This window comes from Mytilus edulis, chromosome 12 (genome assembly GCF_963676685.1).
Source record: "Mytilus edulis chromosome 12, xbMytEdul2.2, whole genome shotgun sequence".
Lineage (NCBI taxonomy): Eukaryota > Metazoa > Mollusca > Bivalvia > Mytilida > Mytilidae > Mytilus > Mytilus edulis.
In genome coordinates this window covers 59,171,442-59,191,709 of record NC_092355.1, presented here as the reverse complement: position 1 = coordinate 59,191,709, position 20,268 = coordinate 59,171,442, and the positions used below count along the sequence as shown (strand labels likewise).

The following is a 20,268-nucleotide window of genomic DNA, read 5'->3' as shown; positions in this document are numbered from 1 at the left end:
AAATCGTTAGTTTTCTGTGTGGATATTTAAGGCCTGCTGTATGTCATTTTTTTTATTAAGATTTATGATTACCAATTGAGAACCCCCTCTTAGGAATGTATCATACAAAAACAGCAGCTAACTAACAATTCGACCAGAAAAATGATAATTAACTCAGTATTGTACAACATGTACAAACTAATTTTAATCAGACAAAAAAAATATCTTCATCTCTGCTTTCTTAACTTTAAAAACCTGAAAAAGTAAAAATCATAATCCTGTCATCATATGATTATACCTCTCCATAACAGCATGCAGAAAAATATATAATAATGATGAATTGTGTATACGCCATGAACCCTATCGAATAATATATTATTCTAATTTTCTCCATAATGCAAAGATGAAAAAAAAACAAAAAAAAAAACAATTAAATTTCCCTTACGATCTTTCCCTTTAAATGAATTGACATCACTGCAACACATCTGTTTGGACTAAGTCTTACAATTCTTTAACCGTCTCTTTCGAACTCAATAAGAGATTCTTTATAAAAAATTGGTTGATCGTGCAGTAATATCTGTTTTATAAGAGACTACAAATATGTTGATGCATTGTTAGTCCAAACCCATTCCATTACACTTTATTTTTTTCGGTTCTGAATATAACTTCTTTATAAATCTTAATGTCACGAGCAACACCATGAGATTTATCTCCGGAATGATAATTAATTGCCATTCCGAAGCAGGTGTGTTCACTTTACATCAGGTTTTCAATTAGATGGAATGTTTGTACCTTAGTATTTAGTTTCTATAGTGTTTATAATCTTATATGCCTTAACGTGTATTTTCTCTTGGTTATTTCCTTATATGTTTTTAACATATTTTTTATATATCTTTTAAATTTTCTATTTAATAATAGTTTCTCTCTATATGAAACGTGTAGTGATACAGCAAGTTTACTTACAAAAGTTACTTTCGCAGATGTAGTAAATGTTCGACGAGCAATCCCAATCAATCCAAAGTCTGAAATAACTTGATCCATAATTGTAAGCACCACAATTATATACGATTCCTCTTGCACCAAAGCCACTTTGCCATGGCTTGTACGTCGGGCGTGACTGGTCGAAAGTCCAACGCCAATCTCCTTCCTTCAGGTCTGTCAATCCAATCCAGTAAAAAGCATTTTCTACAAAATAAACAATGTCTATTGATATTTTAATAAAAACATACAAATAAGATGGAAAAGTTACACTTCAATATACCTTTACACTCAACTGCAATCAAGTTTAGCGAAAGGTGCCACGACATAGTCAGTAAACACAACTTTATTGGATCAACACGTAAAGAAACGATCGTTGTCATTTGTCGATTCAAACCTTCGACCGCTCACCTGCGAAAATAGAACACGCGTACTATAAAGTTGAATGGACTGATCAGTATTCATGTAGCCTGTCAAGATCGTTAAAAATTTCCATCTACGTGTTCACGTACATTCTTGTGTTCTAGATTATCCCATGGCAGTTCTAGCTTTTATACATGTGAATGTAAAATTCATTGATTTTATAATTTGTGGAATAGTAAAATTTTAAACTGTAAACTCACGTCGAAATATTTAATTCAACTGTCTCCTCTAAATTGGTTCTGGATTAAAGGAACCACCATTTTATTTTGATTGGGGTTTGGGGACTTGGATAAAACATTTTGTCCTGCATTTTGTTTAGTTGTAATCTCTGCCCTGTCTTTTTCTTTTTCAGTCTGTTCGGTCCTGACTTTTTTTTTATTAGTTTATCTTAATTTATTTTGTACATAGATGATCATAAATCGTCATCCCGCCTTTTTTTTTGGCCAAGTTGCTCATCCTGCCTTTTCTTTTACTCATTAGACGCGATGAATTAACGTTGTACTCGAAATGAAACCGTACTTAACTACAAAAATAACCAAATTACATACTAAATATGTTGCTCGATCTTTATGGCAAATGAGTTTGTGTTATAAACTGTCATGTTCACTATTCATATCGTTCCGCAAGTTTTAGGTATTCGACTTAGGCTAGTGTGATTTTTTTTTCTGATTCAGTTTACTTGATTTTGAAAAATAAATCCCAAATTTGTAAGTAAATTACGAACATGTAACCAACCATGCTTTGTTTGGAGAAAAATGGAAATGGCAGACCATTTCACAGTGGATTAATGAAATATACTTTATATTCGCCAGAGATAAACTTCCTGAATTTTTGATTAATTGTTTTGCGTGTATATTCATTAAATGTATTGATAAAAAGGTGAGTCCCTTCTTGTACATGCATTTAGTCATTCTTAATTTCTTGATGTTTCGTTTATCAGTGTATCATGCATGTATGTTTCTGTATTTCATTTTAAATACGTATGCATGCTATACGTCACTTTGGTGGATAGTTCAACAATGTTATGCAAAGCTCTATTATTACGGTAAAATAAAAAGACAAATTTTCACCCAACCGATTAAAATTGAAAACAGTACATATATATTGTTCCTTATGAACTACGATATTTCTCACAAGTATTTATTTATTCTTTAGTCCCACACATGCAAAAGAAAAATCTTCGCCGATTAAACATTTCAATGATTTTCACACCAACATGCCTTCATTGAATTCATTTCAATTTCGTGGTGATAATCCATTACATAGTACGTCTATATTCACATGCACACATGATACGACTATTGTTGTTTTGTTTCTGTCTTACCGGGACAATTTGCTCGTGTATGATATGTTATTTCTAAATGACTAATTGCTTAGCTACTGCGTGTTCGGTTTATTTTATAGCAGGAAAACAATGAAAGAGGAATGTGCAACCCATAATAAATCATTGTAATGGATTAGTATTTTGTGATCCTTATTATAAGTAATTACTACGACATTGTCAGGATAATAACCTAACGTCTGTATGAAAGAAATTTAAAGTGGTTCATATATTTAGCTGTATGAAAACGGCACATGTATTTTATTTTATCCTTATATTTTTCAAAATGCGGTATGATTTTAAAATCAAAAATAACCGACAACACTACAACTCTTTACGAAAATAAAAATTATTCATCTACTGTTTGGTTTGTTATCAGAAATCCATGTGTTTTCGGAAGAATTGTCCACTTTCAGAATGTATCCACCAATTTCTCTGCATCGACGCTACAAAAAAATACAGTTAAGTAAGTTACGATAATCTTTTTTCAAAAAGCTGCAGCTTTATGATTGAGTACAGAACATTTGTTTTATAAGGTCAATAAGTTTCACAAAAAATATTACCCCTCCCTAAACAGCAACACAAATACGGAGAAGAAACACAGAGGTCAACTAACGATTATCAAGGAAAACAGGAACTTGATTTGTGGCTTAGCCATTGTTTTTCTGTAAAACAAAATGAACATAAATGATTTGAGGGCAAAAAAATTTCAACATTGACCAAAAAGAATGTTCACATTTTAATTGATATGTAAAACAATTTATAAAATTATTTGAATAATATATTTGATATTTGTTAACGAAATATACTAAAACCTTAAGTCTAAGGTTGTAATAATGTAATCATATAAATAAATAGTGGCATTGTTTATGTACGTAGTGTGTTCATTTAAGGTTATATGATAAATGGTAATGATGTGAATAAATTTCTTATATGTTAAAACCATGTGTGCAATAGCGTTTTCTAAACTATTTAAAAATTGTCTTTTAAAAATAGACTTTTGTGGGTTCTTTAATATTCAATTGCAAATCGTGTTAACAACTCTCAATATTCATCCATGCAAGTTTAACATCACTTATGTCAACGTCCTGTTTTTCGTTTTTCTTTTTGTTAGGCAATTATAATGGTACTGACAAAAAATATTAGAATTCCTTACATACTCAGGGCAAATTAGATGACAGACCAATTGGTTCTTAACATCTATCGACATACTTATCCATTTATACTGAGGAGAACTTGATTGGGTTTAATCTTTTAAATTATAAACGACTAGTCTTATATATGATACAACTATAGAAAAGAATCGTAAACTTGGCAGAACAAAGAAATAGTTAAACTTCTATAAGGTATTTTGTTTTGCCTAATATACCACTTTTGAGAATTTAGTACGGTTACTTCAATACGATCATAGGAATAGTAAGAGTTTTGTTTCCATGTTTGAACAGTTGAAGGTACCATTGCACTTTGGATGCAGACAAGCAACTTGTTAGACCAGTACATTACTTTATCTACCAAAATGATTACATTTTTATATATAACAAGCATACTTATAAGTGATAAATGAAAATTTTAACCTACCTCTGCTGTGAACCAATCACAATTTTGGTTTGCATAATAATAACAATGTCCATTGTATTTCAACCACCGCTGCTCTGAAATACAAATAACTGTTATTTAATTTGTGAAGAGCATTCACGTTTCACTTTTCACTATCAACGAAATATCAGATATCAGTTCTCTGCATTAAGATATCGTAAATATTCATCTGTTTTCATGCGGCTGATATTTCATAGTAGAAAATATGATAATCTGATGTGTGGTTTATCTTTTTCTTAATCATATTTTGTCTACTGATTGTAACGTGTCGTTGAGCGACAAACAGAAAAAGATACCAATTCAAATTCTTATTTAGAATTGAAATGGGGAATGTGTCAAGGAGACAGCAACCTGACCAAAGAGCCGAAACAACCCCAAGGCCACTAATGGGTCTTCAACACAGCGAGAAAATACATGAAGATATGCAAAATATATTAGGTGAAAAAAACTAATAACAACCGTTTGTTTTCGACCTATGAGTTTGAATATCCCTTTAGTACCTTTATCTTCGCTTTGATTATGCCATGTTTAGTTTCTGATAACCCATCAAATACAGTAAATTAATTAACAGCTAATAACATTGACATTCCCATGATGTTACCATGGACATGGAATAGTAAAAAGAAAAAAGAAGTGTCGACAAACTAATAAAACAATTGTAATGCATGTAATAATAAATATTTTCACAAATTCTTTGCGCAAATATTATACATGTACTGTTTTGTTTATTTTTACATTTTTACAGCTGATGTCTATGGTGTAAAAGTGATAGAACAACTGACATATTTGTACTGTCAATATAATTACCTATTCCACAAATGTAAAACAATTCAATATTTTGGTACGGTTGAACATTTTATGCAATATCATTTAATAAATGAACGCTTCTGAAAAAAACTTCTTTGGTTGGCGATAATAAGTGTAATAAGGCGTGATGAGAATTTGACCTTGTACTATGGTATCAGATCCATATTCAGTCGATATGTATCAGAATATGATATACTGTATGGGGTGCCTGCCAACCAATGAAATAGCGAGATTTTGTAGAGAAATGGGATATTATGATGCGCGTTTTCTGACAAGGTCATCTTAACAATATGTCAAATGAAATTGCTTTTCAACAACCAGTTTGTATGAAATAGTGAACAATAATATATGGTTGTTATGTTTATATAAATGTTTTTAAAATGAGACTTACTACTGAAATCATCCTCCAAAACATTTAGTTTACCATTAAGATTCTTAATTTTGCTCCCAACATCACTTTTAAGTGTTCCCAAATTACTCTCTAAGGTATTAATAGTCTCTCCAATGTATGTTTCAAGAGCAGTCAGAGCTTTTCTGGTGTCATTGAAGCTTTTCTTTGATTCATTAGTCAAACACGGTAAGCACATTGTATATTTGCATATGCAAACAAGAAGAATAGATGTTACTACTAACATAACTGGTCTATGCTCTAAATAAACAGAAACAAACAGATTGATTTTTTCAAGATGAACAACATATACTACGTAGTTAATTAACCGAAGAAACTTGGCCAGCGACTCGTTGATAACCTATTCTTAGTTGTTATGATTTTTTTTTATATTTAATTGATTTATTTTTGTAATTCACTTTAACAATTTGCACAAATTGATTTGCTAATTAAATTTTGAACAATATATGTGAAACATACGGAAGCCAAATTAGTATCTTTAAAACTGCGTTTTTAATTCGAGGGCACCGATTAGAAAGTTGTGATCAGAGATTACAATCGTTATAATGATTTGTGACATACATTTTCATTTATCTTAAATTGTTATCACGGATTCGAGATTACAAATCCGTAGAATTATGTCTTACATATTTTTCCCATTATTGCCACAAATCAAATTCTTTATCATAGATTTGTACCATTCTTGATAACGAATAAAATTCATTATAATCTTTATAAAAAAAAAATGAAATCTGAACACCGATTTATCTAAAGAAATCTGTTACTATGGATGATCATGCTAAACTAATTCTTAAGATTAGGTATAACAAACTAAACCGTTATATCAAAGAAATCAAAGTAATAACGAATTAAAAAAAATTGTGATATCGATTCTTATCCAGCATCATGATTTTTCAATTCCTTAAAAAAAAACAATTAATCTGATGTCACGAATTAAAGAGATTTGCAACGAAATTAGTAAACACGATTTTAATCACAATTTCTAGATTACAAAATAAAATCAATATCAAGAATTGAAATAATCTGATATGAGTTAGTGATAACGATCATTTTAATCTCTGATCACGATTTTTATAATTTAATTGATATTTGGAAGTCCTTAAGTTATCGACACACAAATGTTAAAGAAAGAAACTTGAAATATCTAATTCAAACATTTCTAGTTGTAAAGAAATATATCAGCAAAAGGACTGATACTAGAATAACCGAATTAAAAATAAATAGATAGCTTCTAAATAACGTTCTACATATCATATGTTAGATATGTTAGCTCGTAAGGATAAGTTTGTAACGAATTTATCAAATTGAACAACAAATTGTACTAGTTTTCTGTTATTGATTATCTTGAAACCTACTCGTTGGTTTTGTGCACATGTCAGTGTGCTCGACTCGTATATGTGAGTTGTTGGTAGAACATTTCCTGTATAGTCAAACTTACGTCAATCCATAAAGTTTGTCCCAAATTTGGCCCTTACATCAACTTGATTGCTGTATAGACTAAACAATTCTATATAACGTCATATCTTGATATTTCCGAAAGTGTCTATAAGGCTTGGAGATTCTGTACAATTTGGAATTGGATTACTTCTCTGTCTATACCAATATACAATAAATGTACCTTTATATATGAACAAATAATGAAACACTGCAATTTATTCCGTTATCTTTTACATTAAAGAATAGTTCATCCATATATTAAACGAGTACTCACCAAATGCCAATTACTAATTGATGATTTTTCTCAAATTCTCTTTCACAACGTAGTTCTGTCTCTTCCCCGACGTTATGTTGGGCAAAAATCTAGTCAAGCCAGATCGTAACATATGTTTTTATATTGTACTTGAAGAGTTCTTAAAATTATTTGTTTCTTTGAAGACCTAACAATAAATATTATCTTCTACTTCAGACGTGCTTAAACATTTATTTAACTAATCTTTTGATTTAGGAAGTGCTTAACATGTAATTGTAATTACTACTTAAAAAAGACTCGTATAGACACGCAATCGTTAGCATTAATTGAAGAGATTATATTTTAAATGTCATATCATAAAAGGGGGCATCGATGACCGAAATGTAGTCGAACTAATGTATCATGAGCCTGTCAACACTTAGGTTGTGGGTTTGAATTTTAAACGAGTCAGGTGCGCTTAACTCCAATATATTGTCTGGAGGTAGGTGGTTCTTTCCGTGGACTCCGGGTTTCTCCATCAATAAAATTGACCTCCACGAAACTTAAACATCAATCAATCAATCCATCATATCATGAAATATTTCATAGTTTTGTTTCGTATCGTTTTGATATGTAATGTTTGTTTTCTTTGTTTGTGAAAAAAAAAGGTTAAAATGATTTTTTTTCAAAATTGATTGTTAGATAATAGAACAGAGGTCTCATGGTGTTTCCCTTTTTCACCTTTCAAGTTGTGTATGATTTCGTTCATTAGTAAAAAGCACATTACTCGTATTAAGAAACAGCAGATAATTGATGTTCAAATCTCAGTCATCAATTGAGATCAAATCAAAGTAACAAACAAACAACTGATTTTGCGTCCACATGGTAAGCTTCTCCTGTTATGTATCATCCTCCGTGCGAATACACAATCAGTTAAGATGTAAGTCAGTAATTCAACACAGTCTGTTAATCTTCTGGTATGTAAATATATTAGACCGCGCAAACATGTCGTAATTTAGTTGACACACAAACACATCGTATAGGTCAATCAATTCGAGATGGTGATAATTAAACTTATCTTCTGACGATTGCAGTCTTTCAAAAACATAACTCTATTTAAATAAAATGTGTGCAAGGCGCACAATATGTTCTAAAACATATATAGAGTGACGTGGACGACTGTAACGTACTAACAGATATATGTCAATAGCATAGGGTTTGTTAACGTTACTGCTGAACAAATTGTAGTTAACAGCTTGAAAGTTAACATCATCACGTAGGTAAAAGATAATAGTTTGGTAGAACCATTTGACAATTAACAGTATATTGAACTGCTGATATCTTATAAACGTTTCTTGTCTGTCGCTGTTACAGGTCCTTTTTACCAGTTTAAAAAAAAAAGATTTGCTCAAGACACTTCAACTGTGTTGCTTTGTTATGCTATTTGTTTTTAATTTGTTTTTTTATTATTTCTCTGGTTGGACCCAAATCCCGAAATCCATTTTTTAAAACAAAAGTTTGCCTATATGAATATTAAAATAGTATTCAGTTGATGGATTTTTACTTTTATTCTTAATAAGGTAATAAAAGCAAATTGTCCTTTCCAAACGTGTAGCGATTTTAAAGTCGTTGTGTAAGACAATGGGTCATCCGTACAATGTTTATCAGGTGTTACTATTTGTTAAAACTGTGACCAACCTGACAAAAACCCGCGTGTCTGTTTTTAATTGTCACATTACAATGATGAAAGGCATATCTAACTTACTTCCATTCACTTAATAGCTGATACAATTGTTACCATTCATATTGAATTATTCATATCATACAAACGTTGCTATTGTGAAATTTGTTCAGATGTCTATCAGTGGCGTCATCGCATTATTTTAGTTTTATTAGTTTTATAAAAAGACCATAAACCCACTTATCCATGGTATGGTATCAATATCTATGACCTGACACTACGTAGTTTTTATTGCTTAATTCTTTAGAATTTAATATGCAATGTTTCGGGTTCTTTCGGGAGTATTCCGAGGTAAACCCTCATCAGAGGCCGACCTTTAGGTATTTATTTCGTATCTAGTATCACAGATAGATGTGTGTCTGTTTCATAACAGTTGTTTTTTTATTTATTAACTACACGTGCATATAGGTCTACGTTGTAGCTAGTCTTTTTACAGACTGAAGAAACTGACCAAGTTGATCAGCACTTTTGTTTAATTAATGAAGAAACTTATTGTCTTTATTTTTATCACTAATTACTTCAACGTAAGTCTACATGGGATATAGTAGAGATAGTATTTATCAATGTCATATTGTTGAAATCAGGGTATACTGGCGTGTTTGTTTTATCATCTTTATGATAATATTTAAAAGTCTCCATGTTTAGCATTTGAAGAAATATGTGTAGGTACCCTGGCGGGTAGAAACATGGACATATAAGAAACCGTGGGTTATCTCAGATACGAGATCTATTGAAATAAATCGGTGTCATGTCTTTATTACATCTGTTTCAAGGTATACACTATATTATAAAGCCTCCTGTGGAGGGGTTCTTCGACTTAATGATTAATTATCATGTCGCTAATATTCTTATTGTTTTTGAAACCCATATCTGGTATTTGAATATTTTAATCAAAATCAAAATCAGATATGGGTTTTAAAAACAATAAGAAATAAAAATGGGTAATAATGCGTCTTTTCATTCGAGTTATATTTACATGTATATGTCGTGTACACGTTGCAATTTTGTACAGGTTGTACAAAAATATTGTACATGTTATAATTTGTAAAATGCTAAACTACAAGTTATGAAATGTACAAAGTACCTCGTACATGTTATAACATGTACAAAATATTGCTTAAAATTGGTTTTAACCTGTACAAAATTTGAAAAGAATAATAAGGCATATTATACACAAAAGATTGAAATTTATTAAATAATGAAGAACAATAATCAAAAGCAAAAGAAGATGCACTATTTACCGCATGCATAAAATACTAAATTTTCATACATTTTAGAATCAAGTATGTTTACTTGTTTACATTTACACCTACCAGACAGTACAGCTGTTTTTCTTACACTGATAATGCACAAAACCTTGCCCTCCACTTAATGATTACTTACACACTATCCCATATATTTCTCTCGCACTCATATCATTCATTGGGACTTCAAACACATTTAAAGTCGCATTTACAAAAAAATGAATCTGGTTTCTTCTGAAGTATCCCTTTATTTGCCTAACTCTAGAGCCACTATGTACATTCATATTCATAACCACACCTTTTATGCTTTCATCGACACAGCCCCTATCAATGTACAGAATAGGAATGATAATGTTATCATCTTGAGAGATAACTGTTAATCTAGTTTTGAGTTTTTGTCAAGCCATCAGCTTGTACATGTTGTATCTGCTGGCAAAAAAGGCCCTCTTTCGTACACGCTTGGTGTCAATATTTGAAATCTCAGACAAAACCTTACTAATATTCATATAATGTACACAAGATGGAAGCATGGATTGACAAATGGCTACTAAAACTTCACCCGGATAAATGTAAATACATGATTTTATGTAAGAAATCAAATAACACTGAACACTAACCAAATTATAGTCTTCTAAATCATACAATAGCAAAGGTTAAAAAGGAAAAAAACATAGGAGTTATAATCGACTCAGAACTCACATAAGCGAAAAATTGATTAAGGCCAGTTCCATTTTTGCAGTTCGCAGAAGAACTTTTAAATACTTGGGTACTGAGACATTCATACAATTATAAAACTAAGGTCAGAACTACTTAAGACTATAAAAAAGAAGATATGGTATGATTGCCAATGAGACAACTATCCACAAAAGACCAAAATAACACAGGCATTAACAACTATAGGTCACCGTACGGCCTTCAACAATGAGCAAAGCCCATACCGCATAGTCAGCTATACTAGGCCCCGATAAGACAATGTAAAACAATTCAAACGAGAAAACTAACGGCCTTATTTATGTAAAAAAATGACCCCCATGCAAACAAAAATGATAAAATAGAAGGAGTCAAAAGATGGGTAACAATCAGCTACCAGCTCTCAAAGACATGAGTTATCTAGAGAGACTTAAAACTTCAAAACTATCAATGGCTGCTACAAAAAGGAAATAGCTCATTTTTAAAAATGGCAAATGACTCACTACATATAATAGAACCAGTAGTAGGACAAAAAGCAACAAATATTCAAATCAAATATCCAAAAACACTCATACCCTGTTTTAAGGTATACCAAGTAATTATTAAAACTATGTATCTGGCCATTAACTGTATCAAAATTAAACAGTCACATCCGTTGACGAAGGCGACTATAGGGATGTTTGTTTCCGATGTTTACAACTTTTCATTTTATGTTTTAACCCATAGCATAAAACATTTGTCAATAATTAAAAAAGCAAATCATCTTAATCAGTTTTTTTGGACTTTACCTTTTAAATTTGTCTTGGAGTTCGTAATTTTTGTTTTACATTACACGTATAGTAAAATGTCTTGAGGTGTATTTCGGATACTTTTTAGCCTTTTATGTCATATGAAAAATTCAAATCAATCTGTGTACTTTTAGGAAATATTTCTGATTGGCAAGCACATCCATCTGTTTTAATCGATGAATGCCTCAACCAAGTCATGTCAGAAATATGGCTGTTGTTGTTCACATGTTCCGTTAATTGGTAACATTTGATTTAATCAGTTTGTTTGGACTTTACCTTTTAAATTTGTCTTGGAGTTCGTAATTTTTGTTTCACATTTACAAGTATAGTAAAATGTCTTGAAGTGTATTTCGGATACTTTTGAGCCTTTTATGTCATATGAAAAATGCAAAATCAATCTGTGTACTTTTAGGAAATATTTCTGAGTGGCAAGCACATCCCTCTGTTTTAATTGTTTGCACAGTTTTGGCGTATCATAAAAACGTTGCTATTTTGAAATCTGGTGCCATGTGTGTGAAGACGGTCAAGATCTGGTTATGTTATACATTCCTTATAACAATTTTTAAGGGGTCAGATGGCGGGTTTTCTCAATGTATAGGTAGAAAGGTGACCAATATTTACATTTATCTCAGATCAATTTTGAACTCTGGTAATTAATTGTCTCATTTTCAAAAATTCCACATATTCTTAATTTAATATAGTACTCATAATAAGTAATGTTCAAAGAATTTTTTTTACAAAATATAATAAAATTATGTGATCAAATGATATTCACCAATCAGGAAAATAAATTCAACAAATTCAGAAAACTCAGAAACATTCTATATCACGTAGCGACGTCGCGCCTGATGCTTTTTAGGCAACGTCCGAGGCTCGAAATTACTTCTAATTCTTCAAATTGTTTTAAACAGCATAAACATCTACAAACTGAACGTTTAACAATCGCTTATCAACCCAGTGCTAATGCAAGTTAAATGGTTGTGGCGTCTGGTAAGACTTGCAGAAAACATAGATAATAATACACAACAATGTTCCATGCATCTGATTCATTAGTTTATGCTACTGTCATACTAGTGAGAGGTTAAGCCAGCTATGATACCAGACTTTATCCACCATTTTCTACATAAGGAAATGCCTATACCACGTTATGAATGTGACAGTTGTTTTCCAATTGTTCGATGTGTATGAGATTTGATTTTACCATTTGATAAGAGACTTTCCGTTTTGACTTTGTTTTGGAGTTCGGTATTTTTGTGATTTTACTTTAAACAAAATCATAATGAAGAGTAACTGAAGGTACTGGTATATAATTGCTATTCATGAATGCTTATCATATGGTGATCACGTCTTTCCACATCCTATTTAACAAAATGTGCAATAATGCCACAGATATAGTCATGTGCATAATATGCATAGCATCTTTAACTTGATAGTGTGGGTCAATTCAAAACTATACGAAAAATAAATTTACCAACGTGAATTTTTATGTTATAAATAACAGCATAGGAGCAGCACCTGTATGTGGAGAACACATCTGTCGTGTAAGATAGTATTCCATGTTTTTCTTTCATGATTTCTGTGATTACGGATCATCTGTGATTACGGAATTCGTTCGCCACGGGTTCCTCATGGTAACATTAAAGTAGCTGATTGATACTATCAGTACATAGACCATCATATTTTATTTGGTCATTATAGAATCACTGATGACAAGGTTTACATATTGTTTGTTTTTGTCACAATTCCGTCAAATGCCACTAATGTAGCAATAATTGAAACATATTTCGTAGTACCCGAGTTCATCACAGTTTTAGGCGAGGTTCTTGTGCTAAATCATTAGTTTTCTGTGTGGAAATTGAAGGTCTGTTTCTTTTCTTTTTTTTTTTAATATTTATGATTACCACTTGCTAATCCCCTCCAAGGAATGTAAAATGCAAAAGAAGCAGCAGCTAACACACTACAAAAATGATAACAATCTCAGAATTGTAGAAACTAATTTTAATCAGACGAAACAATCGTCTTCATCTCTGCTTTCTTCTTAAAAACTTAAAAAAGTAAAAACAAAAGCATAATCATGTCATTTTATAATAATACCTCTCCATAACAACAAACAGAAAAATATGAAGTGTATAATAATGATAAGTTTTGTATGGTATCAACCTTATCTAATAATATGTTATTCTTATTTGCTCCATAATGCAAAAAAAAAAATTAGGAATTTAATTTCCCCGTATGATCTTTCCATTTAAACGAATTGATATCACTGGAGCATATAAGAGCGGACTAAACCTTACACTTTTTTAACCAACACAATAGGAGGTCCTTGAACAAGAAATTCTTTAAGAAAAAGTTAGAGTAACCAATAGTAGTATTGCCGCTACCATGAATTGGTTGACCGTGCATTAATATTTGTGTTATACATGTTATAAGAGACTACAAATATGCTTATGTGTTGTTAGGGCAATCCTATCCCATATTCCTTATCTTGCTTCGGCATTGAAAACGACTTATTTCGTAATAAGTGTCCTTTTCAGAATGATGAATGATCACCAATCAGGGCCACGTTTGTCCACCTTCCATCAAGTTTTCATTCATCTGTGTACCTCAGTCCTAAGTTTTCTGTAATGTTTGTTAACTTGCATGCCTTGCAATATTTTTGCTCTTGGTTAATTCATTATTTGTGTTCAAAATATGTTTTATATATCTTTTGGATTTTCTATTTTTAAAGATATTTCATTCTATATAAAACTTGCAGTTTTACGTTATGTGAACTTACAAAAGTTACTTTCGCAGATGAAGTAAAACTTCGTCGAGCAAACTCCATCAAACCAATTTCTAAAATAAGATCCATAATTGTAAGCACCACAATTGCGTGAAGTTCCTCTTGCACCAGTCTCACTGTACCATGGTTTGTACGTGGCACGTGACTGATCAAAACTCCAACGCCAATCTCCTTCCTTCAAGTCTGTCAATCCGATCCAGTAATAAACATTCTCTACAAAATTTACATGGACAATGTATATTTATATCAAATTTCATAAATAAAAATGAATAAGTAATGTTGAATATATGTTTGATGGATCGTTTAATATTCTTACTACTAAATTTGAGATAAAGGTTTTAGAATTAACCATTTGCTGCAACAATAGTAATATAATGTTAAGAAAAATATATATCCGTTATGCACTTACTTTTTAGTTTATTATCTGCAATCCAAGTGTTTTCGGAAGAATTGTCGACTTTTTCGATACATCCACCAATTTCCTTACATCGACGCTACAACGAATAAGAAAAAGTACAATCAGATAAACTGTCATAATCTTTTTTCAAGAACTACAGTTTTATAATGTGGTAAATATAGTATGTTTAAAAATTCATTATATCAAATAAAATTAGTAGATATCGATAACTAAGTCCTTATAATTGAATAAAGTAACATTCATTTTTAGTTTGAAAATTACTTTCACGTTAATTAAGATAAATTGGGAGATATATACCCGGTATGCAGGTGCTACTGGAATGTTGCTTCTTAGAAATGGAAAGTTCACAATTGGAAAGCTGAAATCATCTCTTTTGTCGTAAAGTTTTGTTTTCAACCGAACCTCATTGTCAATTTCTAGATGTAAGTCAAGATATGAGGCTGACTTAACTTTATCTGTAGTATCCTTTATCTCTAGTTCGATGGGATAGATCGTTCCACATAGTCACCAAATTTTTGAAATATTTAGTGATCAAGTCTTCAATACCGTTATAGTATTAAGAACTTAACTCCATTGGTCTATACAAAACCAGATGCCAACAATAACACCTTGGTAACTTTATATGTGCTCATATGAATAAATTTCAATCGTTCATCATCAATTTCTTCGTTTGCTGAAATTTTTAATATTTTTCCTCAACACCGTGTTGTTCTTATAGAGGGACGTAACACCACTACTAATCGTGTATTGAAATATGTCCCTCCTACTAACCAAATATGGAACCCTACTACCCTAAAAAGGAATATACACGGTCTCCACGCGGTTGTGTTTAACCAATCATATTCCTCGAAATGTATAGGAGTTAAGATAATACCATTCAAAAAATTCAAAGATGAAAAACATAAGTATATTATATGTGTCGTGGGACGTAACGAACCTACAGTCTTTCGCCTGATTTGCCTTATTTGTCTAAGGAATCTAGTCTTTTAATGATTATACCACTTATTTCCCCATTAAAAAGGAAACAATACAAAAACTGACACCAAGAAAAGGAAAAAAGAAAACAGCATTTAGCATAAAAGAGAAAGTACATTTTTCCCTTTAATATGTTTCATCAGAAGAAAAAAATAAGGAAATTTTTCAAATGTACTGAAACCGAATATTAAATAGTCTACATATAATATATACTTCAGGTTGTAATTCTGTAAATATTGACAATGCAATTTCTGATAGGAACTCCTTTTAGTACCACTTTTACTATGAAGTTTTGAAATAAATCCTATCCTAGAATGGAAAGTTCATGTGTATTAAATTTTTTTTTGAAAGGTCAAAATATAGGGCTGTGCGGCTTATTTTCAAAGTTTTAATGCCCCGAACTTCTAAGAGTTTAAACTAACACTAAATGGTTTAACTATCCCTACCTTGACTGTAGGATTACCACAGATTTCAATATAAACTCTATGAATATGTATATTTACTGGTAACATTCCCAAGTTATGTCTCTATGATATGAAACATAGAGATCATAACTGAGAACCAGTATTTACACAAAATTAATTATCTATTCATTATCTCCCCAAAAAGGGCGTGGTTTGAGAAACAGCTGTATTTACAAAGTGCAACCTTCAGATATTTTAGAATAATTCAACTTCCATTAGGTGACTTATGTTGCTTAATATACACCCTTGAGGATATAGTACGGTTAATTGAATACTAAATCGATCATAGGAATGGTTAGAGCTTTTATCCAATGTTTGAACAGTCGATGGTGTCACTGTGAGATTGAGCCAATGAAGAGAAGTAAAATACTAAATTTAACTCATTACCGGAGAAACCTTCAAAAACAAAAACAAAAACAATGTAGCATTTTGTATTATATAACGAAGATACGTAAACCAATCACATTCTCGTTAGCATAATTATAACAATGTCCATTATATTTCGACCACTGTCTGAAAAACAATTATTAATAATTAAATTTGTAAAGGGCATATTCGTTTCCAAAAATCAAAATTGGACAACAACTAAATATTAGAAATCATGACTCTGCATTTAGGTATCGTAAAATATAATCTGGTTTCATGCGGCTGGTATTTTACTGTCTAAAATATGATAACCTAATCTGTACTTTATCCTAAGCAGGTATCGTTTTCTGAGCACATGAGATGAACCCGGATTTTCCGGTAGGGTTCGTGTTGCTCCGTTTTAAATATTCCATGCGTTATCAAGGTCTTTCCTCTACGTGATTCTATTGTTTTCCTTTTCTTTTTCTTCCAATATTGTTTTGCCACACCCTTCTACCGTTTCTTTTAGAGTAAAAAATACCCAAATTTGGACCATCGATAAACCTCGTCATGAAGTTTTACCAGATGAACTTTTGTATAGTCCGGCGGCTACAAGCATATTTCAGACGAATTGTGCACATCCTGCTACAAGCATGAAATTTGGCATAGACCTTCCTCAGCTATTACTCTTTTATTTCAGATAGAGAGGCATTTGAAAAAAATGTCTCACTTCCGGTAAAATCCAAAATGGCGGACTCCATACTTAAATCAGCCCAATATCAAAGGCTAGTATTTGAAAAGGTGTAATTATCATGCTACAACCATAATATTTGGTACAAATCTTTGTTTTGTACTTCTTTTGAATATATTATATTGTTTAGATGTCTGCAAAAGTCCTACTTCCGGTAAATTCCAACATGGCAGACATTGTACTAAAATAAGCTTATTTTTTAGGGAGGGTAATTGAAATGTGATTCAACGTATTGCTACTATCATTACATTGTGCAGGAACCTTTCTTTGGTGCTCCTAATGGATACAATGTATAAAATATCTGTCTTTAAAACCTCTACTTCCGGTGATATTCAAAATGGCGGACATAGAAATATCAATTCATTATTTAAATATTCAACTTTTTTTCAAAATGTAAAGAAAATGTTGTTTTTTGTGCTGGTCATTAATATTTTGGCTTTAAGTTATCCTCAAAACCCCTAATTCTATTCTGTTGTAATTGTTTAAATATAAAGTTGACACTTCCGGTTAAAAATATGGCGTAAATTTCAAAGATGAATACACAATTTCTTCGATGTAGAGTTTTGGATAGATTGATTAAAAAAACAAATCAGTATAATACTAAAACATTTTTAAAATGACTACTATTAGGCCAAAAATACATGTTTATACACATTCCCTACCACATGCACACAAAGCAGTGCACTAGAGACCCGATTTTCCACATTAACAACGACCGAGACATCCTTTCTTACATCCACAATGTACAAGCTTTTGACAAAATGATGAGGCTTCAGATAGAGTTTTTTAAAAGGGATCCTCTTTGTCCCTTCGCCATCCATTAGCGCCTGGACTGGGTAGCATAAGAGCCAATCCAATGATCGTCCCCCTAAACACCGTCCCTAGTATATTGCACGTTTTACATGCTAGAAAATAGTAGACCAAATAGAGGAAATAGCCTCAATTAGCCTTCCCTTTTATGCAAATAGTTATTTTCTTGCTTCGTTTACCATGTTAGCCCTATCTGATAAGTTTGTGCGATCTTACAGTAAAACACCGGTACTTTCGGTTGATCAATCATCATTCTTTATGTTAAAGACACATCTTCAAACGCAATCAATGAATCCCACGCAGCCTTTTTTCTTTCCAAGCAAAGAGAGAACCGTATCACAACCGGTAAAGGCATTGATCACAATAAGTGTGTGTGATCACTTATTGCCTAGTACATTTGAAAGACCATTGATAGACAGTAATCCAAAGTGTTTTGTCTTCCCAAACACAATCCATAGTTCGTCTACCCCTATTCACGGAATAGCGAAACAGTAATGACTCGTTTAAGTTCGTGTTTCACTGCATCAGACACATGCACAATGATTCCAGTATCAGCCTCTTAATGTGAACATGGTGCTAAATTTGAAATACATCGCGTGGTGGATAACACTGAAAATTCAGAGCATTTGTTGCTAAAACTACCATACTCATCAAAAATTTCATCCACTCTTGTTACAGTTTCAAGGTATTTTATTAAGGTAAGGACATAATAATCAGCATACTCGTTAGAAAACACCTTGAAACTGTAACAATAGTGGATGTAGTCTCGGATGCGTACATAGGCAATACTGGTAGTTTGAAGGCTGCTACAAGAAGCAAGAGCTACATTTTGGGGAAAGAGAATACACAAACAAATCCAGGGTCAAAACAAATTCCTCAAAATTGGCAAAGTGTTCTGAGACATGACGGCAATAAGAAAGAAATTTTTATTTTAGTTTTCATTCACAGCAGCTTGCTCAATAAAATTTTGAGGAAAAGGTAGTTGTAGCAACAAATGCTCAGGATGTTCAGTGTTATCCACCACTTGATGATGTTTCAAGTTTAGCACCATCGAACAGTCGATACTGATGTCATTGCTATTCCGTGACATAGGGACAGACGAACTTTGGTTTGCATTTGGAAGTGGGAAAAACTTTAGATATATATCTATACATGACCTTTCAAATGCACTAGGCATTTAGAGATTACACGTTTGCTGGAAAAGAACTGCGTTGGTGACATGAATGACGTTTGAAGATGTGACTTAAGCATTTAGAATGAGAATAAAGCAAGAAAACATGCGTTTTGGGGAGAGAAAAGACTTATTGAGGCTATCCCCACAACTCGGTCTAGTCTTTTTCAGCATGTAAAGTGTGCAATATACCATGGCGGCTATGAATGAGTAACTAGCTTGGAATTGGTTCCTATGCTAACTAGTCCAGACGCTTATGAATGGCGAAGGAACAAATATGATCCATGGGAACCCTTTTCAACTCTTAGTGAGGCCTCTTCATCTTATCAGGAGCTTGTACATTATGGATGTAAGAAACAATACCAGTCTTTGTAAATGTGGAAAATCATCTCTCCGATTGTAAATAAACATGTCTTTGCGGGCTAAAGAGTATGCTGATTGGTATTATGTCCTTAACTCAATAAAATACCTTGAAACTGTAACACGAGTGGATGAATTCTTGGATGCGTATGGTAGTTGTAGCAACAAATGTTCAGGATATTCTATCTTATCCACAACGTTATGTATTTCAAGTTTAGCACTATGTTCACATTAAGAGGCAGACACTAGAATCATGGTGCATGTATCTGATGCAGTGAAACACGAACTTAAACGAGTCATGATTCGAACAGTCGTTACTGATGATGCTGTCATTACTTTTTCGCTTCTCCGTGACATAGGGGTAGACGAACTATGGAGTGTGTTTGGGAGGGCAAAAACTTTGAATTAATATCTATCAATGACCTTTCAAATGCACAAGGCAATGAGTGATCTCACACACTTATTGTCATCCATGCCTTTACCAGTTGTGATACAGTTCTATCTTTGCTTGAAAAGAAAAAAAGACTGCGTGTGAGACATTGATGGC

At 32.1% G+C, this 20,268-nt stretch overlaps 1 protein-coding gene across 1 annotated transcript; it reads right to left on the bottom strand.

Annotated features, from left to right (window-relative positions):
• Positions 1-226: 226 nt before the first annotated feature.
• Positions 227-7,384, bottom strand: LOC139499274 (perlucin-like protein). Its single transcript, XM_071287944.1, has 6 exons — positions 7,225-7,384; positions 5,496-5,753; positions 4,280-4,353; positions 3,063-3,147; positions 943-1,164; positions 227-234 (listed from the first exon to the last, which is right to left on the bottom strand). The coding sequence occupies exons 2-6, from the start codon at positions 5,737-5,739 to the stop codon at positions 227-229; spliced, it is 633 nt and encodes a 210-aa protein (XP_071144045.1). The 5' UTR covers positions 5,740-5,753; positions 7,225-7,384.
• Positions 7,385-20,268: the final 12,884 nt, after the last annotated feature.